The sequence below is a fragment of the Mus caroli genome, unplaced genomic scaffold (assembly GCF_978045245.1).
Source record: "Mus caroli unplaced genomic scaffold, Mus_caroli_1 scaffold_13, whole genome shotgun sequence".
NCBI classification, from domain to species: Eukaryota; Metazoa; Chordata; class Mammalia; order Rodentia; family Muridae; genus Mus; species Mus caroli.
The window spans coordinates 78,612,738-78,636,608 of record NW_028227268.1 but is presented as its reverse complement, the minus strand read 5'-3'; the positions used below and the strand labels follow the sequence as shown (position 1 = coordinate 78,636,608).

Sequence of the window (23,871 nt, the reverse complement as noted above, 5' to 3'; positions counted from 1 at the left end):
ACTATACTTGAGATCTAATCAGTAATTTACTGTGTTTTCTTTCTTCCTTTCTTGAATTTTTTTTAAAAACAGTGATTGCAGAAAATAGAAGAGACACATACATGCTTTTTAAAAAGTATTAAAATTATTTATTATTTAGATTGTGTGCCCGATTGCACACACATGCTCATATATGTGTGAGGGCTCCTGAATGCCACAGTGTATGTGTGGAGGTCAAAGGACATTTGTCGGTTCTTTCCTTTCACAGTGTTAGATCTCAGGAATTGATCTCAATTGATCTCAAGGCTTTTTGGCAGACATCTTTACCTTCTGAGCCATTTCACTTGCTTCAATTTTTGGTTTTCAGAATATTTTTAATTAATGCATTTTCTTGAATAAAGCAACTTTTAGGGCATTTGAAGACGTCTTTTAAGAATATTGGCAAGAGGGCCAGCGAGAAGGCTCAGACGGTAAAGGGGCTTGCTGAGCAAGCCTGGAGACCTGAGTTCAGTTCTTATCTCCACATGATGGAAAGAGAGAGAGAGAACCAACTCCTGAAATTTGTTCTTTGATCTCATACACACCACACACACACACACACACACTCACACTCACACTCACAACACACAAACACTCACAACACACAATGGCATTAGCCCTCCCAATTCGATAAATAAATATAATAAGAATAAAGGAAGAGTTATGTGTTCACACTAAGACTAGTGACTAAAGATTTGACACATCAAAGGACATTAACATGGTGCAAGTTATTGCCCCAGACACAGTTATAAGATGTAACCTTATATGGTGAGAAGCTAGCCTGTGGTCACTGGTAGATGGTGAGCATCACTCTAACAGAATGGTCAGAGTATGTGCTGTTACTAAACGTGTGGATAAGGAGAACCTGGTTCAGAGGGAATTCAGCATCAGTCTGTGCTGTTGTCCCACCTTGAAGTCTAAGACTTTCATATGAGCTGGAGAACCAGAACAGAACCCAAACGGAAGGATATTCTACAAAGTAACTGTCCTGTATTTTCAACAATGTCAATGCCATGAACCACAACGGCTGGAGGATATTCGGAATGAAAGGAGACATGACAGCTGAGCGCGGTGATTAGCACAGGATTTTCTTTCGCTGTAAAGGACATTATTAGGTAATTGGTAAATCTCAATAAGGTCTGGAGATTAGATTATTCTATTGTATCAATGCTAATTTTCTGATTTAGATAATTGTGCTGTGATTATGCATGAAAAAGCCTTGTTTTCAGGAAATGCATGCAGATATATTGAGGATAAATCTGCAATTTGCTAAAAAGTGATTTAAGGGAAAAAGAAAAATAGGAAGCAAATTTAGTAAAAGGCAGGCGTTTGAGGAATCTGGGTAATGAATATCTATCCTGGACCTCTAAGTATATTCTTTCAACCATTTTAGAAGTCTACAGTTAAAGTAAAAGCAATTTATTTTTTTTAAATACAAGGTTATGATGAGCTAGCCATAAAAGGTAGGTAGTTTTGATAGACCAATGTTAGGGATGTGTGCTTTTCTTGTTTTCCCTCCATTTTAATGTGTTGTAAAGTTAGCTTTGCTCTGTGTTTAGATACTGTAAACTGTAATCAGGTTATGACCCAGGGATCTGTCTTCACTGGGTCTTAAGTCACGGTGGTTCTGTCTCCAAGTTCAAAACCATAGTGCATGAGAATGACCAGTTAGGCACAGAAGTCCTTTTATGAACCACATAATAATAAGAATCATCTCTGGTTAATTTAAATAGTTTTGTCACTAAGAAACTGAGGGTTCTGTGAATGTGTGAAAGTAATTTTATTAACAATTTGAAGCTGTGTTATATTAGTATTATGCAGTGATACAGTGTTAAGTGAGTTAAATGTATGCTGATGCAGAAGCCCATTCTACCAATAGCGTTGTGTGTCTCTTTGGCTGGGACAGTGACCTGTAGGTCCATGAGCAAGCTTGAGGTTTTGGGGAACTTGATGGGTGTCCCAAAGCAAAATGTGATTGTGTTGCAAAAAAGAAAAGAGAGCAAAGCGCCCGTGGCTGGTGGTTGAGGGAATCCAGATTTTGAGAGTGAGATGTAATTCTCTGCTTAGGGAGCTGACTCTGTGATTTCATCCCCCCACACAGCATATGCTGCCAAGGGTTCCCTTCTGGGCGGGTGTACACCCTGCAAAAGCGCTTGCTTGCTCTCAGCCTCTCGGTAGGAAGAGGGGGTTTTCCCTGATGGAATCGCTTCAGAAATGACTCTGATGATGCATAGACATACAGCTTTTCCCATACCCATTTCCTGCTACTTGCCAGTAGAACACTAAATGTGGGGGCTGGGAGCAGTGCGGAAGCAAATGTGCATGGCTGGCCGATCAAACCCACATGGCCTCTCTCCATTTGAAATACAAAATATTGCAACCTCTTCAGCCTTCTGGATCTCCCCTCTTTATTGATTAGACTTATTTTTATTCTGTATTGAAAAGAGAATTATGGTTGTCTTGACAACAGATGCCTATCACATGCTCTGGTCCAAAGATGTGCATAATGAGGTGGCTGATAGGGCAGAGAGGATCAGATCCCATTCCACTCAATTTGGGCTGATCCTGACCAATGTGTCCTGAAATAATCAGCCCAGTGAGGCTTTTTGCTCCTAAAAGTTAATTGGGCCCCCAGCAGGGGCGAGGCGGTGAAGAACGGGATTGTTATACGTAACCCTCTGCTACTTGTTTCTATTTTTAGCTAAAAACATGCCTTTACTTTCAGGCCATAGTGTATGAAGGCCAAGACAAGAACCCTGAAATGTGCCGAGTATTGCTCACACACGAGATCATGTGCAGGTAAGAAATTTCCTCTCTCTCTCTCTTTCTCTCTCTCTGAAGTAAAGATGAATTTGGATCACAAACCTACGTGAAATCAGTTCCATTGGGGGGTGGGGAATATGTTTATATTGTTTTTGGTAAATGGTCTGGAAGAATTCTCAGACACATTTGGTAATCTGGTCAAGGATCACGTTGGTTCTCAGTTGTTTATTACATTTCATCTTGGGAGACATTAGTTTGCGTTTTTGGTACCTCACCACCGTTCATGGCCACAGAGCAGCAGCCTCCCTCTTCCTTCGCAGTGGAGTGACATAGAATATAACCTCCTTTTGGGTGACATTTGCACTCATCTGCATGCTTAGTAAAATATGAGTTCTCTTGAAGTCAGCAGAGGCTTCTGTTTGGGGCAACTTGAAAGTCATACTTCCTCCTTTGAGTCCTACTTACTATAACACCCCATACCTGAGCCTAAACTCATCTCTGTCTCTCTCTGTTTCTTCTTTTCTCCTGTAGATGGTCTTTTAGTAATCCTGTTCATATCTGAACATGAAGCTAATATTTCTTGGGGGTAGTTTGCTTTGGGGTTTTTTGGGGAAGGATAATGAAAAGGAGACCACAAAAGGTCTAATAATTCATGTTCCTCACAGATAAATCTCTTTCTGCTGTGATCATGCTGAAGTGTCATCTGAGACCACAGTGCCCCTTGGTGGCCTCAGCCAGGCCTGTGCAGCAGAGGGATAAGGGCAGCCTTTTAACTTACACTCATATTCCTTGTAAAATAACCCAGCATTTTGCTCTCAACATCTCCCAAGTAATTAGATAAAGCAGGGAGATGCCACACTTGACATCAGAGGAGAGTTCCTAATTGCTTTGTTAGCTGAGCAGCCTCTCTCTGGCACAATGTGTGTTTGGCTGGTGAATGTCACTGACCAGTCTGCATGAGTCTTCAGCTGCCTTCTCAGCATGGGTAGCCCTTACCTGCCACTCATGGACTCTTGGGGCAAACAATCTTACAACTCTACAGGTGGAAAAAGACTCAAAAGGGTTTTGTGTTTTCCGAGTGAAATCCCAAACATGAACATTTGTATCTATAAAAATCCTGCTTTTTTTCTTTTTAAAAATACTTCTGATTTATAGTTCTAAGATATATAAGAGCTTCACACATTTTCACTTCAGTGATGTGTAAAACCTGTTAATTATTCTAAAAACCAGGTTGTTTTTTTTCTCCAGACTTAAGATAGTAAGTAGTGGAACACTCCTAAACAGGGCGTAATTCCTTCATCAGTAGGACAAGTTAGTTTTACCCTGTGTGTATGACCTGGATATAATCTGGCTGAGTGGCACCTTTTTAGAAGGAAAGGAGCAAGCCCCGATTTAAAAAATGTAACCTAAGTAAATCGTAACCTCGTCTGTGTTACTGTTCCCCCAACCACGGCTCTATCATTTTAGCCTTCTAACAATTAACACGCCATTAGACTGGCCTCTCCATGTAGAGCTGCGTGTGGCTGTAGCAGAACAGGAAACAGGAAGATGGATTTCACCAACAGGCCAAGCACTCGCTATACATCATCGATTTGCATTTCATATCTGCATATGTTTGGATTATGCTGGAGAGAATTCTATTCCTGAACTACTTAGAGATATATTATGCCTCTCATGCGCAGGGCCCCCCTCTATTAATGCAGTTTATATTTTCCTTGTTTTTAAAATTCATTGGTCCAAAGTGCTTTATTATGCTGGTTGGTGTGCTTTACTGCTCACGTTCTCTCTATTTTTCAGAAACATAAAAATAGCAAAAAATAAAATTCTCAAGCCATGGAAGGCAAATGACGCTGTTTGTACGGAGTGGCTAAGAGGGAAAGCCATATTCCAAATGTCATCTTGCTAATGTTACAGATTACTGCTTTCCCCGACTGCCTATAGATGTGGAAGGGGTACTGTTTGTTTACAGGCTACCCTGACCCCATTACACAAACCTGTCATCTATTGTGTGGCTAACAGTCTTTTAAATTGCAAATCTGATGCTCTTTAGGGGGCTTTAGGAAAAAAAATTCTCACTTTCCATACCATCCTATTTCTCTTGATTTCTTGCCTGTTGTAAGTGGAAGTTGGGATGTGCTGAATTTGCACCAGGGGTGCAAATGCAGCCTCAATTATAAGCATAAAATTAGAATCTGTTCACCATTAATCAGCCTGGCTAATTGCTATGCACCACCATTAGCCATATGGTGTGAAAGACAGCTTGCTCTCCCCAAGATGAAATTTCTACATTGCAGACATGAAATAGTGAAGGCCCTGGATTTTAAAATAGCTTGTTTTAGATATTTAATTTCTAAACAACTTTCTGCAGTGCTTTCTATCAAAGCTAACGGCACAATAAAACTTTGCGTTGATGTCACAAAAGCTGTATGTTTATAGTACACTGGCTATGATGAAGGAGACAGAATTTCGATCCACAAGAAAGGGCTTGGTGCATTCTGTTTATTATAGGCAAATGGAAGGAAAAAGGAAAAGATCAAGGGACAGTCCTGTCTCAGGTGCTGTAAATTAAGAGAAAGGGGGAGGAGAAGGAGAAAAAAAAACACCATTGTGTTTTGTGGAGAAGGTGACCCCATTGTGTGACATGGCTAAAGAAATTACCATCATTAGTTTATAATTGTTGACACTGAGAGAAAAACCCTCTTTGATTTGAAGATGCAGAGCACTTCTGCCTTTGATGACTGAGAATCTATCACACCAATCATTTATGGTTGTGAAGTTCGACAGATAATATGGTTCTATGAATCCTTTCATTTATTTTTTTAAAGAGTGAGATTCTATAAGGGGTTTGCTTATATGAGTACCCTAACTTCTGTGTTTCAATGCAAATGAAAACTGGGGACTCAGCTTAGTAGGGGGACTTGATACCCAGCTCTCCAGCAGACTTCAGGCAGCAGAAGTTCTTCATTTCCAGTACCCAGGGAGATGGCAGGCCAGAGGCACCTATCTAAGGAAGGTGCTTTCTTTCTTTCTTTCTTTCTTTCTTTCTTTCTTTCTTTCTTTCTTTCTTTCTTTCTTTCTTTCTTTCTTTCTTTCTTAACACAAGTACACTGTAGCTGACTTCAGACGCACCAGAAGAGAGAGTCAGATCTCATTATGGATGGTTGTGAGCCACCATGTGGTTGCTGGGATTTGAACTCAGGACCTTTGGAAGAGCAGTCGGTGCTCTTAACCACTGAGCCATCTCTCTAGCCCCCAGGTTCTTGCTTATTTTATTTTGCAAAAGAACCATGAAACTCTCAAGGCTAGCCTGCTTCTGTGATAGGGTGGGTTTTTGTGTTTTTTCCTTACTTGTTTCCAGGTTTAGTCTGATTGCCTCCAGACACTCACTTATGTGTGGCTTACCCAGGGAAGCACCTCTGGCCCTTGGCCCAAGTCATAACCCCTTATAAGCTGTCCAGAGTACCGGGTGCTTTTAACTCCATAGGACTCCCTGTCTTTGCAATGACACCTACTCTCTGTCTTTATTCAGCCAAGCCCTTTAAAAGGCAGGAAGTGACTCAGTGGACTCCAGGCTTCAGCTGTCCCATTTGTGAAATGGGGTTTTAAATGCTATCTCCTAGGGTGGTAGTGAAGGTTAAACGCTATAGTCCCTATAAATTCTTACCTTGATGCTTGGCAGAGTCAGAATGGAAAGACTGTTATGACTTGAAGGAATATTAATAGAAGCAGTAGTAGAGAACTCATCTGCGCCTGGCCAAGTATTTGGTACTTTGTGGCTCTAAATAGCTAATGGCAAGAAAGCATTGAAGGGAGGTTTGGTGTCTATCAAACCTGAATGTAACTGGTTCCCTACAGTTGTGGTGATTATGTATATTTATTGTTAGTACCTACTATGTGAAAAGCCTTGTGGAATTTAGAATAAGGAAATTTCATGCCATAGTAGGAAAGCTTGAACATGGAAGCTTTGAGCAGCTAATGAGACGTCCGTCACTGGGCAAAGGGTTTGATGTGACGGTGGGTAAAGGTCTCTGAGGATGGAGAGGAGGGAGGAAATATTTGTAGGTGAGTCATATCAGTGTGTGTGGGGAGGGAGGGAGGGAGGGAGGGAGGGAGGGAGGGAGAGAGAGAGAGAGAGAGAGAGAGAGAGAGAGAGAGAGAGAGAGAGAGAGAAGATGGGAGAGGGATTTTAGAGGCCACCTAAAGAAGTGTTTGTGGTCTAAGCAGGGTTGCTCTGTGAAGGTTTAGAGCTGAGCAGACTTGTGGCCTGGAGCTGGCGAGAGGGACTTGGTGAAAGATAACCAGCTTCAAACTCTGCTTCTCAAAGGCAAGAACTGAGGCTCTGTGGAAGATGGGGTTGAGAATTCAGAATAAGAAGAGAGGACTCAATGATTCCATCCTTGAGAGGAATGCTCATATTGAATAAGAAGGTCACACTGTCGAATTAGAAAGAACTTTGAGCATACAGGGTTCCAAGAATGAAAGGAAGGGGGGCAGGTCAAGGTCAAGGTCAATCAACCACAGGAATTTTAGGGCCAATGAGACACAGATGGGCATGAAGAGAAAAAGCCCCAGGTCACTGGTGGCTCAGGAAGTAGTGTCATGTAGGTACCCTAAATCTAATCTCAGTTACTTTTGTTTTGGTTTGGTTTTTTTAAGACAGGGTTTCTCTGTGTAGCCCTGGCTGTCCTGGAACTCACTTTGTAGACCAGGCTGGCCTCGGAACTCAGAAATCTGCCTGCCTCTGCCTCCCAAGTGCTGGGCTTAAAGGCATGCGCCACCACCGCCTGGCTTTAATCTCAGTTTTTATAGGCCCACATGGCATGAAGTACTGGCTACTCTTACAGTAAGAATATTGATTGGGAGAGAAATGAACTCTAGACAAAGGAAAGAAAACTACACAGTGCTTACAAAGATGGAGGGAGCCAATCAGTGCCAGGTATTAACTCCAGCAGTACCCAAGGCCACGAGTGCCCAGTCAAGGAGACAACAGGATTCAGCACTTGAAGGTTGAGTGTTCTGAAGACAGGCAACCTTAGGTGTGAGAGGATGGCGGAGGCCAGTGGAGTCTATGTAGCAGATTCCTTCAGAAGTTATCTCCTTCATAGGTATTAACCAGACTGCCCTGGTAATTCACATAGCTCATTCTGTAGCCACTTAGGATGAGTAGGGCAGGAATCATAATTTCTACTGGGATGCTCAGTTTAGCAGGGAGTGGTTGCACCTGTCTGTAATTCCTGTATCTGGGAGGCAGAGGCAGAGGCAGAGGCAGAGGCAGAGGCAGAGGCAGAGGCAGAGGCAGAGGCAGAGGCAGAGGCAGAGGCAGAGGCAGAGGCAGAGGCAGAGGCAGAGGCAGAGGCAGAGGCAGAGGCAGAGGCAGAGGCAGAGGCAGAGGCAGAGGCAGAGGCAGAGGCAGAGGCAGAGGCAGAGGCAGAGGCAGAGGCAGAGGCAGAGGCAGAGGCAGAGGCAGAGGCAGAGGCAGAGGCAGAGGCAGAGGCAGAGGCAGAGGCAGAGGCAGAGGCAGAGGCAGAGGCAGAGGCAGAGGCAGAGGCAGAGGCAGAGGCAGAGGCAGAGGCAGAGGCAGAGGCAGAGGCAGAGGCAGAGGCAGAGGCAGAGGCAGAGGCAGAGGCAGAGGCAATCTCTGTAAGATTGAGCTAGCCTGTGTTGGATAGTGAGTTCTGACCCAATCAGAGCTACGTAACAAGACTTTTTTCCTATATATTTATTTATTTACTTATTCATTCATTCATTCATTCATTCATTCATTCATTCACTCATTCATTCATTCATTCATTCATTCAGTTTCTATCAAGATGGAAACCCCCCTCCCTCTTTTCCTCCCAGTCCCACCCTCACAACCCCTTCCCTCCATTACCCACTCTCTTTCTCCTCAGTTCTTAATTGTTCCCACCCAAATGGCCCATGTCTCCAGTGGCAAGAGGCTCTACTTACAGTGCTTGAGATGAGGATCTGCAGACTCCAAGGCTAGGGAGCATTCAGATGTTTCCTCCTCTGATTTATGAGCTTGTGAGTCAGCTCACTAGAAATCTGCCACCTGTGTTAGACGCTAAGCGAGGGACTCCTAAATCTGCCTTTCCCCCCAGTGTGCAGTGGAGATGCATGGACCTGCTGGTGAAAAGGTTGCTGTTCGAAGTCTCCAGTACACATAGCCCACATCAGGTGTGGGGGACCTACTGCTGTGACTGGCCACATGGCTGTCCTGTCATTTGGGTTGCAGATTAAAAAAGGGATGCAAAGCAGGCACCTGCCTGTTTTTTTTGGGGGGGGGATCTTGATCTTGGGCAAATCAAATTAGGGAAATCCAAGTCCTCTCAGTAGCTGCCTGCTGTAGGGAGCATGTGCCGAGCCCACGCAGGCACAGATGGCAGGAGACTGAGAGACGCTGTGTGAGTGGATGGGGGCTTCAGGCATGCCCATTCTGTTTGCTTTGACCAACGTGGTTTCTTTTCCTGGTAAGTGCTTCAATGGTATCATTTATGAGGTTGCTTCAGTATAAGCCCTCTTCTCCTAGACATTAGGGATTTTGTTCTTTAAGCTCATCCCTTCCAGTTAATGCCTCCTGTCTTGGATATAGCAGAGTTCAGTGCCCATCTCTCCTTGTTTAACTTTAATAGACAGAAGTGAATCAGGTCAGACTGAGGTGGAAGAATTATCACAGTAGACAGTCATAGGGTTGAAGGGCAGCTCCATTCATTCGTTTGTTTATTTTTAGTCATTTTATTTTTAATATTTTTTACTCACTTTACATCCAGATGATCCCCCTCCCAGTCCTCCTTTAGCAGTCCCTCTCCCTCTTTTTCCTCTGAAAGGATAGAGCCCCCCCTTCACTAAGCCTCCAACCCCTCACCCCGAACATCAAGTCTCTGTAGGGCTAGCTTCATCCTCTCCCACTGAGGCCAGACAAGGTAGCCTATTTAGGGGAATGTAGTCCACAGAGAGGCGGCAGCTTTAGGGATAGCCCCCACTCCAATTGTTGGGGGAATACCATGAAGAGTGAGCTACATGTCTGCTACATATGTACAGAGGCCTAGGCCCCGTCCCTGTATGTTCTTTAGTTGGTGGTTTAGTCTCTGAGAGCCCCTAAGGGTCCAGGTTAGTTGACTGTTGTTCTTCCTGTGCAGTTGCTATTCCCTGCCTGAAGGGCAGTTCTTTGCTCTGCTTGGCTCCAGGAAGCTACTGGTTAGTGTATATCATCTCAGCTTTGAGATTGGAGTTTGGTTCCTAGGAACCCACGTGGTAGAAAGGAAGACAACCTCAAGTCTTGCAGGTTGTCCTCTGGTCTCCACATATACGCAGAGGTGTGTGTGCACCTACACACAGAGATAAATAAATAAGCAAAGATGTAGAGAAAACTGTAATAAAGCTATAAATAAATCGTCCTTCTGCCTGAGATAGGCTTTTATTTTTCTTAGTTGGGAAGTGTCCTTGAGACACAAAGCAGAACACCAGGAAGAACAGAAGTGAGGGTGCCCCTCCCTCCATCCACTGTCTCCTCTAGGCTTTTCTAGATTAATCTTTAATGTTCTTACGAATTTATTCACAAGTCAACTTTTGAAATCCTACTTCTTTTAGTTGCCTTTGCTGGGGCTTCGGGGGGGGGGACGCTAAGAGTTTATGTATCTGTCTTTGTAAAAGTCAAGCATGAAGGATAGATAATAAAATTAGACAACGAATAAATGTGTAGTTGAATGTGGAAGTACGAAGAGACCAGGCAGAAGCTACAGAGCTTTGGGGTGGCCAAGCACTGAAGAAATTGTTAAGCAGTGGAGATTTAAGTGAATTGTGGGAGTACACCAAACCTATGAACATTTATCCTCTCTTCTCTTCCTTCTCCTTCACTCACTCTTCTAGAAGTGGATTCATACTGTCCGTACTACTTTGTGACTTGATTTCTTAATTCATAATATAATGTAGACTTCTTCCAGGAACTGTGTCAACTGTACCTTCATTCTTTTTAGTGTATAGAATTCCATGAATATAGATGTACATACACACATTTGCACTTCCAGCTACATGTATTGCATGTGCACACATGTCTCTGCACATCTTTGTCAATTTTCACTGATATGGAAAAAAATACATGTTGGAAGCTAATTAATGGAGGAAGGATTTCCTTTGGCTCATTTTTCAAAGTGTTCAGTAGATGGTCCCTTTCTGTTTCTGGGACCATGGTGGAGAGAAGCTGATCATGGCTCATGGCAAGGTACCGCCCCCAAGCACATGCCCCAGAGACATACTTCCTCCAGTTAGCCTCTCAAAAAACCCTCTAGAAGCTCCAAAAATAGTGATTCAGCCTGAGACATAGAGTTCCTAGGAGCCTATGAGGGGCATTGCATGGCCACTTCTTAACTCGCTCTGTATCTCAATGGGATGATATTGTAGTTATTGGTGTGTTTCAGGGAATGCCAACTACATGGTGTGGCAATGTGACCCAAAATACAGAAACTTGTTTAAGCTAGTTTTAACATTTTGTATACACCTTTCTTTCTGTGTGTAGTGACTTCTATCATTTCCTTTTTCTGTCTTCTTGACTGTGTCTATTTTATTTCCACTCTGTCTTTTTCACATGCCTATGTCTGAGCACCTTGGGGTCACAGCAGATAGACCTGGTTTAGTTTCTCTTATCATCAGAGCATCTGTGCTGTGGAGATGAGGACTATACATAAGCTGAAATACGTCTCTAGGCCAAGAATGACATTTGGAGGAGGAGCTTTGGTGTGGGGGCTGAGATAGAATACACATTGCGTGTCCAGAGAGTCAGCTTTGTTATTTTTTTAATCTGTGTGTCTCCCCAGTTCAGCATATTTATTCATAAAGTTGTCCATTAACATTCCTACATTCATTCAATCACTTATTCACTGAATCATTTAATCCTGAGTTCTGATATTCTAGCTTAAGCTTTATATATGCTATGGACAGTTTCTACGTTCATGACACATTCGAATTAGCAGAAGGGGAATGTGGAATGGGGAAAATTCCCAACCAAAATGCCTCAAAACATACATAACAGGTTGAACCTCATTGAAGGAACTGTCTAAGAGAAAAACAGCCCAATTTAGGCTAACGATGAAGTGTCAGGTAAGCCAGGGTACCTACACTGACTTCTAAGAGGCAAGGGAAAGTGGCTGCTGAAGAGGGAAGGGCAGGAAGAGCTGCCCATCAGAGGCTTGCCTGGACCTGAGGTCTGATGGAGCATGCCGTGTTGTAGGGATCACAACAGGCCCATGAGGGTTGAGCTTGGCAAGCTGGCAAGAAAGGGTGGCAGGTCAGTGGCCTGGCTCTGTGCCATGCCATGAATTTATTCATAGTGCAGTGGGAAGCTGTTCAAAGGTCTTAGACAACGAAATGGCATGGTCCCCTGGACACTGCAAAAAGATCAGGGAGATGGGACAGATCTATTAGATGGAGTCAAAGTGGGGACAGCAAGATCAAGGGGGAGGCTTTGCGGTACTCCCAGAAATAAATAAAAGTGGCTCTGTTGAAGATAGTGATGATGGGTAGGGAGAGAAGCCATAGACTCAAGGGATGGGCCCTTACCCATAGTTAGCATCAAGTAAGCTGGAGGAGTTCCCGAGGACATTTCAGCCAGGAAGGACTGCAGTGAGGGTAGACCCACCAAGGGTCCCTGTTCCTGTCCCTGTCTCCTGTCTCTGTCTTTGTCTCTGTCTCTGTCTGTCTCTCTCTCTCTCTGTCTCTCTCTCTGTCTCTCTCTCTGTCTCTCTCTCTCTCTCTCTCTCTGGTGTGTGTGTGTGTGTGTGACATTAGAATGTATGTGTGAAGGCGGGAGAAAAGTATGTATTTTACTTACGGTATGGAGTAGAGTCTAGCTCCTGAGTAACCTTCCAGCCTTTCTCATTGATCAAGCATGGTTTTCCACAGTATAGTCCTGGGAGGAGAGCAGCCATGGGGCAAAATGTTACTTAGGGTTGTACTTCAAATGCACAGCTTTTGGCCGAGGGGGGGGGTATTTTCTCAAAACATGACAGTTTCAACTGGGTGGTTTTATATCTCAGGTAGAATCCCTAAGTTCAACCCCTAAGACTGTAGCATTAAAGTGGGCGCACACCTATAATCACACCCAGCACTGAGCGGTTGGAACGGGGAGATCAGAAGTTCAGGACTTATCCTTAGCTACATAGCAGGCTTGAGGTCACTCTTGGATACATAAGACCCTGTCTTGAAAGAGAAAAAAAAATACATGATTTTTATTCACCCTTTTGAAACACCTTGTTTGTTTGTTTGTTTGTTTGTTTGTTTGTTTGTTTAACCTGGCAGTCTTAGGGTCATAACAAACTAGGATGTGTGTAATACAGTTTGATTGGGATGTTCTTCCTGTGTCCTAATGTTCACAGTCAGGGTTGTGCTAGCCAGTGGATCCGTTGTCCCCAATTCTTTCAGGTGCTGGCCACCAAAGCCAGGGGACTGAGAACAGACTCTCTTCACTTTTTCTGTTCACCTTCTCCTTCTTTGCATTATTGTGGATTGTTATCTTTAATCTCAAGACAATGTTCAAAAGAAAACAAAACAGTCACTGTGCTGGGATTTTTGAGAATCCCAGGGTTGTGGTTGAAGGAAGTGCCACCCATCAAAAAAGAGAAGAAGAAGAAGAAGAAAAGAAAGAATCCACTTAATACAGAATGACTGGGGAGGGGATCACTCATCAGTATCATTGACGCCTTCCACACAATTAGTGTGCTCCTGAGGGAAGAATGTTTGATCCACCCACGACCCTGAATATTCTCATTGGCTAGATGTAAGGAGACAGTGCTTCACGTTGAACTCTGCCAATACTCGTAGTGAAGGAGAGACCCCATCTTAGACTGTATGCCTGGTTCTGGGAGGGCCCCTCTCCCTCTCCTGTCCTCTGAACAGGGAGAGGTTAATCCTGGCCATTAACCCCTAAGTGACCCAAATAGAGTTTTCTGTCCCTAGGATCCGTTGATTGCCAGGTATGGCTTTGTGGTAATTCTAGCATTTGCAGCCTAGCAATCTGAACCTTCTGTCTGCTTCAATGATGATTTTACATTGTAATGGTTGGTACTAAATCCTTTCGCTCTTTCTCCATAGCCGCTGTTGTGACAAGAAAAGCTGTGGCAACCGAAATGAGACTCCCTCAGATCCAGTGATAATTGACAGGTAGGGACCACTCTTCTTTCACTGGCGTCTTAGTCCTCATTATAATGAAACACCTGCTTTGTGTCGCTCACAGGCGAGGGTTGGGGGCTGAAGTTTGCCTGTTGGTCCTGACTTATCCTGCGCCGAGAGATTGTGATTTTGGGGAAAGCCATATGGAATGTTCTTTGGAGGCCCTTTTCTCGGATGGCTCTGGTTTTGTGTCGGACGAGTGCCCATAAAGTAATATATAAGGCGTGTGTTCACTCCTCACTCTCTGTGGCTCAGTCCTCATGCCGTACCAGGAAGCCTCAGAAATAAAATAATAATAGTTAGTGATTTATGAAATGCGGTTGGGTGCTTATAAATATTTAACTTTTATTTGAAAAATGTTTGAATCATTATCACTTTTAGCTACAGTAGTTCTGTTGGACGTAATCCATCTACATTTTAAGGTTTTATTTATGCATAAAAGCAGTTTAAAGAGATCTGTGAACGACGATTTTCCTACTGTTATTTCCGGGCTTGATTGCAGCTCCCACAGTACTGTAAGTTGATTAATTTATCCTGCTTGTCTTAATTATTGTGTTTTTAAACAGACCCATATTACTAATCTTACATGACCGAGTAAATCACTGTAGAGCAATACATCTGTTTCAGTCTGCCAGGGCAGTTTTGAGTCGGTATGCACATATTATGCAGTGGCATCCCAAATATTCATTTTACATTTTAATTATTGAAATTCATTGTATGGAAACATGTATGATAAACCACTCGTTACATAGCATTACTCATTGGAAGTTAAATGGCTTGGAAGCTTTATAGAGACTGTCAATTGTCAGCTAGGAAAAGGACTAGCGTCATCTATTCACTGGGGCGGTGTGTGTGTGGGGATGGGTCTTCATTCAAATAAGGCAGATTCCTTCATTGAGGAAATCTGCAACCAAAGGAGCATCCCTTTCTGAGCTTCAGCAATGCTGTCTTAGGCGGCAGCAGCAAGACAAAGATGCAACGGGAACAATCTGTCAAATTCTTTATGTTTTTAAATTTTGGTTTATCCCTTTTCAGATAAAGAAACCAAGGCTTCTAGTTTGTTCATCTTAGTTTCTATCAAAATAGTGTTGGTTATGCCCTCTTCAGGTTCTTAGCTCAATATGTATCTCCAAGTAGCTTTGCCAAAGTTTCGCTTTAGGTGAATATTCCAGTCAGAATATTCATGAAAGAAGTCGTGAAAATATATGTATATATTTGATGTGCACAATAACGTCTTGATCCCAAGTTAAAAGTGGCAAAAGTTCGAGGTACAGTGATGTTGTCTGGTATCCACCGTGAGGATGGTGCGCTCGTCTGTGAGAGCAGAAACGGCATTGACACATTGTATTTTCTGCTACGTTGCTGTCATTTGTGTATGCCTTTCAGAACACGGCTTTCTTTTTGAAGCCAGGATTTCTTACTCTTGCATTAAAAAGTAAACAACTCATCAAAGAGCCAGCCTGAACACCCCCCAAACTTTGAACTCATGAGGAGTCCGTGGTGTCTAATCGTCTTTTTGGATTTACGTGATGACAAGGGCCTACTGTGTCACCCGCCATGAAAACAACTTTTTGCTTGTGAATGGGTTAAGCTTTAAAGTTCTTCGTTGGGTTTTAAGCCGCGACTCTGATGCAGGAGGCTGATAGGACTGTGGTTTGAATAACATCTGATTTTGACCTGTTCCTGTGGGTTGCGATGGCAGGAGAAACTTGACTCAGCAGCGCTGTAATTAGCCCGCCCCATGTTTTTGAAACAGGATTGTGTTACCTGGATTGCATTAGTGTGGCTTCTATTGTCGCCCGCCTTGCATCTGTCCCAGTAGGGTACTTAAAACCGTTTTCTTGGCTGGGGGAGTTCAAACAATTTAGGCAAAAAATAAGTCTGCACTTTATGCTGTTGGTGGCTTTGGAGATATTCATGACCTCTATATGACAGCTATACTTTTCATTCCCCCGACCTCCACCCCTGTTTTGGTTAGACAAAGTAAAAGCCCTATACAGCTAATTTTATTTCTTTAAGGAAGGGACACTTTAAAAATGGCTGAGACATCCTGGATGTGTTTAAGTCCCAATATACATTGATTTGCTGGTGTTTGCCATTCTCTGGCAACGAGACCAGTTTATTGGTAGTCAATGAGACCAGTTGATAGGCAGAGCTCCCAGTTGGCCATTTTTATTGTTATGTGAGTTCTTAAAGTTATTTGCCTCTTCATTTTGCCAAAGATTAAAAAAAAAAAAAAAGAAAAAAAAAAGCATCCACTTTTGTCCCTGCCTATATGTGAAGTTTCCCCTTCTGAAAGCGAGGCATGAAACATGCTAGAATGTCGGCACGGAAAGACAAAAGCGAAAACTCCAAAATTGCTGTAAAGGGATGGGGGGATATGATGGCAACAGTGTTTGGATTTCTGTTTCCAATTTCATTCTGTGTTGCTGATTGTATAATATCTGTTATGTGCTTAGGGGTTGATTTGCTTTCAGATTTATGGATACGAGTGTCTGAGCCTGTGGTACCCAGGAACAACAGTCAGGTTTTTCTTTTTTTCTTTTTTAAATAATACGCATACTGTATGCAGCCTAAGGCAGAGGTATGGGCTGTGGCTAGGAGTTGCCATAGCTTTAACACAGCCACCTCTTTTTGAAAACTAGTAAGTTTGAGTCCCCCCCCCCCCCGCTTGACCTTCAGAATTTAGAAGAACCCTGCTATTTTTTTTTTATCAGTCAAAAGACTTTTTAGCAGTGATTATTCAGGAAAGCTATTTATAGTGTAGATGGAAGAGACTTTCTGGTCACAGAGAAGTGGTGCAGGGCCAGGCATTTCTGTGTTAAAACTTGTCTACGTTATTTGTTGCCAGTGATTTGAAGACCTCCATTTGGCAAATTGTGTGTGTGTGTGTGTGTGTGTGTGTGTCTGTGTGTGTGTGTGTGTGTGTGCGCGCGTGTGTAATGAAATTAACAAAACCAGCAGTAAGACAGACAAGTTTCTATTTCCTTCTAGTGGCATGCAACAAAGTAAGAAAATATGACCCAAATTACTTTTTTTTCAGTCATGACAATTTGTCAAAATGTTTATTGGAAAATTGCTGTGTGGTGTAGAAGGGGGCATCTGGAGGCGACTGTTAGGTTACGTTTCTGTTCAATGCCAAATAGCTTGATTAAGAATCATAAAACCCCAGCCTGTGCCCAATGATCCAGATATTTGGGCTGTGCAGACATGGGAAAAGTCAAATGTGTTATGTTCAATAGCTGATGAACAGGAACTAACAACAGCAAATTTCATTATCTTTGAGATAAAGGGCTATGTGAGGTAATTATTGTTAAAGTAAAAAAGCAAAAAAATGACTTCCAGTTATTGAATTAAGGTGGGGATTGATTTAACATTCACGCACGAACTCAGATTTGAATTTAAAAGGTTTGCAATAAAACTCTTGTTTGGAAATTGAATACATCGTAGTTTTATTACTACAGTGGATATCCCTGTGTCCTAACCTTCTCCCTTGGAGTTATCTTAGTTCAATAAATAAAACCTCATTAGACTATTCCCATTTCAACGAGTTTATTAAATTTTGCAGGAGTAATTAGCATAAGCTGTGCTAATTTTTCTGGAAGACTAATGAGGGAGGTTCTTAATTAGGTTTACTTTGTAGGAATCAGAAGAGAGGATAAAAGAGGACAAAAGTCACATAGGGTACTCTGGATTGGGAACCCACTTTCTCAGAATCCACACAACAACTTCTGTTTCTCTATGGAAGCTTCATTATGTGCCCTTTAACTCTACAGATTGAAAGTAAAGACTTTTATTCTGTATTTCATTTGAATTAGAACCCTTGCTTAGCTAAGAGAAAAATTATTTTCCTAGACGGTCTTGGAGTGATGAGATGGATGAATACAGATGGCCTTACAAAAAACATCTTTTTCTTCAGATTTTACCATAGAGTTCCTTTCACAGGAGTGCTGATGCTTCTGCCTAGACTACCTAGGGACGGTGTGTCAGTTAAAATCCAACCCTTCCGGGAATATGGATAATATAGTTCAAATAACCTGCAAATCTTGAGTCCCCCAGAGCTAGTATTTAAAACTGAGACTTTTTTTAAAGGCCCATCACCACACATACTATTCTAAATGACTTGGCGTTACTGGTTGCCACAGTCTTACCTTGTCTGTCTTTCCCACTTGGAAGAATCTCGGCTTCCATGCTTAGAGCTAAGAAAGACAGACCACAGCGACATGAAGAGGATATATGCCTTTTGGGATGCAAAAACCCAGCCTGTTTGGAATTGTTCGTGCCACACTTATCCAAAGCTCTCCTAAAAAGAAGAAAAAGAGATGTATTCTTCTACATCTAGGTCATTTAGGTAATATCAACTGGCTTCGCAATGATTATAATGCAAAATGGAATTGTCAGCCAGGAAATAAGTAGAATGCTCATTTTACCTGCCATAGGTCATTTGAATAGAAGATCTTGGCCACGTTCAGATAGAAATTTTTATTGAAGGTCCATGTTTTAATCTGAGAGGTCAGGGTGTAGAGGTCAGACTTGTAGGAGAGCAGTGTTAGGTCACCATCAAGTTAGCTTCTTGACTAAGTTGTGACCATCAGCCTGACTTGGAAAGGACAGTGGCATGTAGACTCAGGTCACTCGTAGGCAGTGTTTACCATTGGACATGTGTGAGAGAATTTATTCCCTGGAATTTCTGAAGTCATATGGGTCTTCCAGCAAATACCCAGTTCTGTCTTATCATTGATGGTAAATCCCCAAATCCATACAAAATGCTGTCTGTCTCTGTCTAATAACAATGAAGTCCTTCACTTAGATCATTTCTCAGCCTGCGGGTCTCTATCCCATTGGCAGGGAGTCTGGTGCCCCTTTCACAAGGGTTGCGTAAGGCCATCAGAAAATACAGATATTTACATTATGCTTCACAACAATAGCAAAATTACAGTAGTAATTTCATTGAAGTAGCAATGATGTAATTTTATGGCTGGGGGTCACCACAACACAAGGAACCAAAGGGTTGCAGCATTAGGAAGGTTGGGAACCACCGCCTTGGATGAACATGACGATATGCTCCCAAAAGAGACGCTTAGGCAGGTTCATGACTTCAGTTTACTGCTCTTTCAAGCCTTATCTTCCTCTTCATTCTGTCATTTGAAAGGGCCAACGAGTGAGCAGAGAATTTCAGCACAGCATGCAAGCTGCTGCATAGGTCACCAAGAACCAGAGGTGCAAATGCATTTCTGAGTTCTGAGAAACCTTCCATGCCACTCAATTCCCTAACTCTTGACTGTTCAGTTAAAACTGAAGGAAGAGGACTCCATTCTCCAAAGCTGCCCTAAGCAGGATAATTGCTGTCCTTCTGGCTGCTCTGAGAGGCTTAGACCTTTTCACAGTGGAGAGTCAGCATGGGTACGGAGCATGAGTTTACAGTTGTTTTCTAGCCCTTGTGCATTTAAAGATTTGTTTTCTCAGTGGGAATTCACATGTGATTATTAGCAGTGAGACTTATGTGAGCAAATATCATTCTCAATTTTACATTTGTCAGGTGGTAGCATTCTGAGGATGAGCTGAGCCCTGAACACTTGGGCATGGTTTGCTACTGTGATAAAAAAAAATTACTAATACAATAAGCTAATAGCAGTCTAGATTCCATTTACTATCAGCTATTCTCAAATACACAACCAGGATACATTAAAATGCATCTCAAATATGCTGACAGGCGATCATAATGCAAAGTACTTATACAGGGTGTTACGCTATAGTAGACAGTGTCTAATAAGCAACAGTGGTTTTCCTGTAAAGGAAACCATGGCACAGCTTCCAAGAAATGTGTTCAGCAGAGCTTCAGGGCATCGACAAGTGTGGTGTGTGTGTGTGTGTGTGTGTGTGTAACACACGGTTTATCTTTGCATTTCATGTCATCATAAGTTTGTTTCTGTAACCATTTGGGACAATGCAGGAAAGCTCTGCAGGCTCATGTGGGCTAGCGCTGTAGCAGTTACTCGGCAATGATAGTCCATGAGTATAATAAACATGCTCATACTTTCCAATAGGTTGCTTTGAGTTGAAAACGAGCAAAGCAAAGCCCCTGTAAGGATGGCTTCATGTGTAGAAATTCTCATTCTATGCCACTACCAGCACCTGGCTAAACTCTCTAATTAAAAAAAAAATCTGGCCAGATATAAATACCCTCCCCTCCCCCAAAAAAGAAAACCCACTTAGACGTTCCAGACTAAAGAGACGGTATTTTGATCATTTTAATTTGCATGAGATGTTATCTAAAATAGACTACCAATTCTTTCTTCCCTTTCCCTCCTCCAGCCTCCCCACCTCCCCTATCCATCTCTTTATAAGCCATGTAACCATACACTGTTCAGGACAGTCTAAAAGTGACTCCTATTGCAACCAACGAAATATGGTGAACAGTGCAGGTTTGTCTCTGGTTGCGAGCTGTCTTTACGAGTGTGGGTAGATGAAGATAAATCTCCCTTGCAAACTATTTCTCCAGTTACAAGCTTTTGTCCAGAAGCAAATGAGGGTTTTAATGTTACAGTACTTGTTATAATAGAATTTTAATTGCCTTAATTCTGGTAAAGTATAAAGGAGAGAAAGACACACACACACACACACACACACACACACACACACACACACACACACACACAGAGAGAGAGAGAGAGAGAGAGAGAGAGAGAGAGAGAGAGAGAGAGAGAGAGAGAATTGTTCATGGAAAGGGAAACCTTCAAACAAAACAACAGAAAACCCAATTACATTTTCATTTGAGGGGGTCACTTGTGCAAAAAGATTTAGTTTTTGCAATTGATTAGGTGGAAACAAGCCATTTTCATTCCATCTTTCTCAGCTGGACCCCACCACCAGCAGCGACACGGTGATATTTAGTGTTTTGGTAGCTTGTATTTTTAAGGGTAAAATGCCCAGTTCCAATTGCGAGCATGCCCTCCTTTCAAATCCACTTGTAACAACTTCACTAGACCGGCTGGCAAATTAGCTAGCTCGATCCCACACAATAACCCCCAGAACGGTCCTCAATAACTACAGCATCCCACTAACTGTTCGAAGCACAATAGTTTCATAACATAACAAAAAAAAAACTGTAATGGTGTTAGGCAACACATCTTTAACAAGATATTGTCTGTGCTTTTGCCGTGTGCTACGGGAGCTGCCTCTCACTCGGTGAGCTTTTGATTCCTCTCAATAAGATTATTTCAAATACTCTAATCCGGAATCATTGACATGAATACAAAGGCATAGTGACATCTAAGATGCCTCTTAGCCTTGCGTTGGCTCTTGTTCCCATGCCTTTTCTTCCCTTTTTACCTGACTAAAAGCTTATGGACACTTGGGCTCTGTCTCTCAGGAGCAGCCTGGGGGGTTCCTCATGAAATATAAAGAAGGAAAAAGACTGACAGGGGCTGGATAAGCTACAGAATGAAGAGCTATAGATTAAAAGTGAGTGCCAGTAGGTAAACCCTCCTCTGTACACTCAAGCCTTCTCTCCTGTTTTCTTTAACACTTTAAGTGCCAGGGGAAGGGGAAGAGAAAAGAGAGTTAAATGAAGTGTGTGGCAGCTGGCCTTTTAATTGGAACATGATCACTGCATCTATTGTACAGGACGTAAATAAGATTATTAAATTTTCATCCAGATATGTGATGACGGTGGTTTTGGGAAAAAGTAAAGCCCTCGTAATCAATATCAAGTTTTTTTTTTAAAAGCCATTCTCTGTTCAGCTGACCAAACATTGATTCTATGTGTAGAGATGGGTATTGTGTGAGTGAGAAGCACTCCTCTGTAGGGAGTAGACATGGGGGTGTGGGGTTCACGATGCTATGGTGACATGTGGTCAGGGTGGAAGTCTTTCTTGTACCCATGAGTTGAAGGTCATCAAAGTAGAGTGATGAAATGGATTAAACTATGGCATCGGTTTTTATGACTTCATAGGATATCCATAGGCCCTGCTGGATCTGTGAATACTTATGTGGGGTAGAGGGCCCATGTAGACACTGGAGACTCACCAAAGGAGTGTTAGTCCTGTAGACACCTTATCTCGACCTTTCCTGAGCAGTTATGATTAACCAAAGCTCTCTCTCTTCTCCATTTGTGGATCTGACAACTTCTTTGTTGTCAACTTATTATTGTTCAATACTTAAGTGCTGAGGAATTTCTCACTTTAAAAACAATGTTTCTTATTTATTAATATTTTGGTCTGTTAGTAATGTCACAACATAATTAAAAAATAGTTTTAATAGGACTCTTAACTGATGTCTCCCCCCCAAATGAACAGTTAGTTTGAAGAACTCTAGATTGACATTAGGTTTGATGACACACATGCACAGGCCTACACACACAGAGACCCAGTGACACACACACACACACACACACACACACACACACACACACACACACACACACACACACAGAGAGAGAGAGAGAGAGAGAGAGAGAGAGAGATACACACAGACACACACACGCACACCTCAAAGACAAAATAAAAAAGAAGACAGCAGAAAGTGAGCATCCTATTTAACTATCAGAAAGTTCTCTGGAAAAGGAAGTTGGTCAAATACTCACTCAATGATCTTTGAAAGCATTACCAACAGTTTAGGAAAACCTCTGGTGTTTTCTTAAAGCTAGATTCTAATCTCTGCTGCATGCTGTATGTCACAGACTAACTTCAAATAGCTTGATAGCTTCTTCATGTGGTTCCAGGCAAGGGTTTGAGACATCTGTATGCTCTCATAGAGACCAACCTATGAGCATAATACAACGAAGTAAACGAAATCCTTGGCCACTGTAAATTTAATTGCCGCGTAGCACCCATAGCTACAGCATAATGCTTACCGATCTGAACACTGTAAGGTGTGCTGCTTCGGTTCTCCAGCTCTCAGCTTCAGTTTTGGCCTCACCATCCATCATTACCCAGTGAAGCGGTTTCCAGTACCTCCCAGCGTGAGGTATTTTTATTTCAATTTTCTTCGTACCCACACTTCATTCCCTCACGTGTTTCCCTAAACACAGTCACCTAGCCAGTTTCCTAGTTACTGTCACACTAGCTTGTGGGGTTAGAAATGAAAGTAATACCCCAGAGAGAAATGTAATGAACGTGCAGTGCAATGGCAAAGACAAAGTCTTTGAAGTCACCTTGCAGACAGGTCAAATTCTTCATGGCTGCTTAGTATCTTTTGCCTTTGCCTCAAGGATCTCAGTGCTCCGATCTTCAAAATGGGAACATTCATCTTCATTGTGGATTACCGCTGGAAGCCTCACTACTTTCCTAGTATTGCACAATGGATGTAGAGTGTGTGTCTGACATGTGCAAATGTTCTGAGTTCAGTCCTCAACCTCTCTCTCTCTCTCTCACACACACACCCACACACCACACATATGCACATATGATTATGTTTTTTTATTACAAAAATATAACATAACAAACACTCGGGTTGGGACTTCCCACAGTCTTAAAATCAGATTTCGAAAACTGAGTCTAATATATTTTATGTGAGTCACATATCCCTAATGTAAGAAGCACCATGCCTTTTTTTTTCCTCACAAGATGAGCTACCTTGCTAAGCTAATCATGGCAGCTGTGCCTTCTTAGACAAGAACCCACTTATTGCTTTTTCCTTCCATAACTATTTATTTGGCTTCTACTGTTTGCTGCATACTGTGTTCAGGATTGTCCAGAAAAACTGCAAAGAGAGACATAGATTCAAAGTAAATGCCTTTTAAACCAACAAGGCTCCTGGAATCTGGGCTTTTTTTCAGTGTCTCAGAGGGTTGAGGGGTGCTATGTTGAAATAGTAAGTAAATATTATTGATTCCCCTTTGTTCTTTGAGACAATGTCTCTTATATCCTAGGCTGGCCTCGAACTTGTGATTCTTCAGCTTTTCTCCCAAGTGTTGGGATTATAGGC

At 42.4% G+C, this 23,871-nt stretch overlaps 1 protein-coding gene across 7 annotated transcripts in view; it reads left to right on the top strand.

Moving 5' to 3' along the window:
• The window catches only part of Ebf1 (EBF transcription factor 1), a 397,327-nt gene that overhangs the window by 12,490 nt on the left and 360,966 nt on the right, over positions 1-23,871 (top strand). For all 7 annotated transcript variants that reach the window (XM_085829017.1, XM_021175730.3, XM_021175728.3 and 4 more), the window contains 2 exons: positions 2,744-2,817; positions 13,867-13,935. In XM_085829017.1, coding sequence (XP_085685143.1) covers positions 2,744-2,817; positions 13,867-13,935 — 143 coding nt within the window. The remainder of the gene's footprint in view (positions 1-2,743; positions 2,818-13,866; positions 13,936-23,871) is intronic.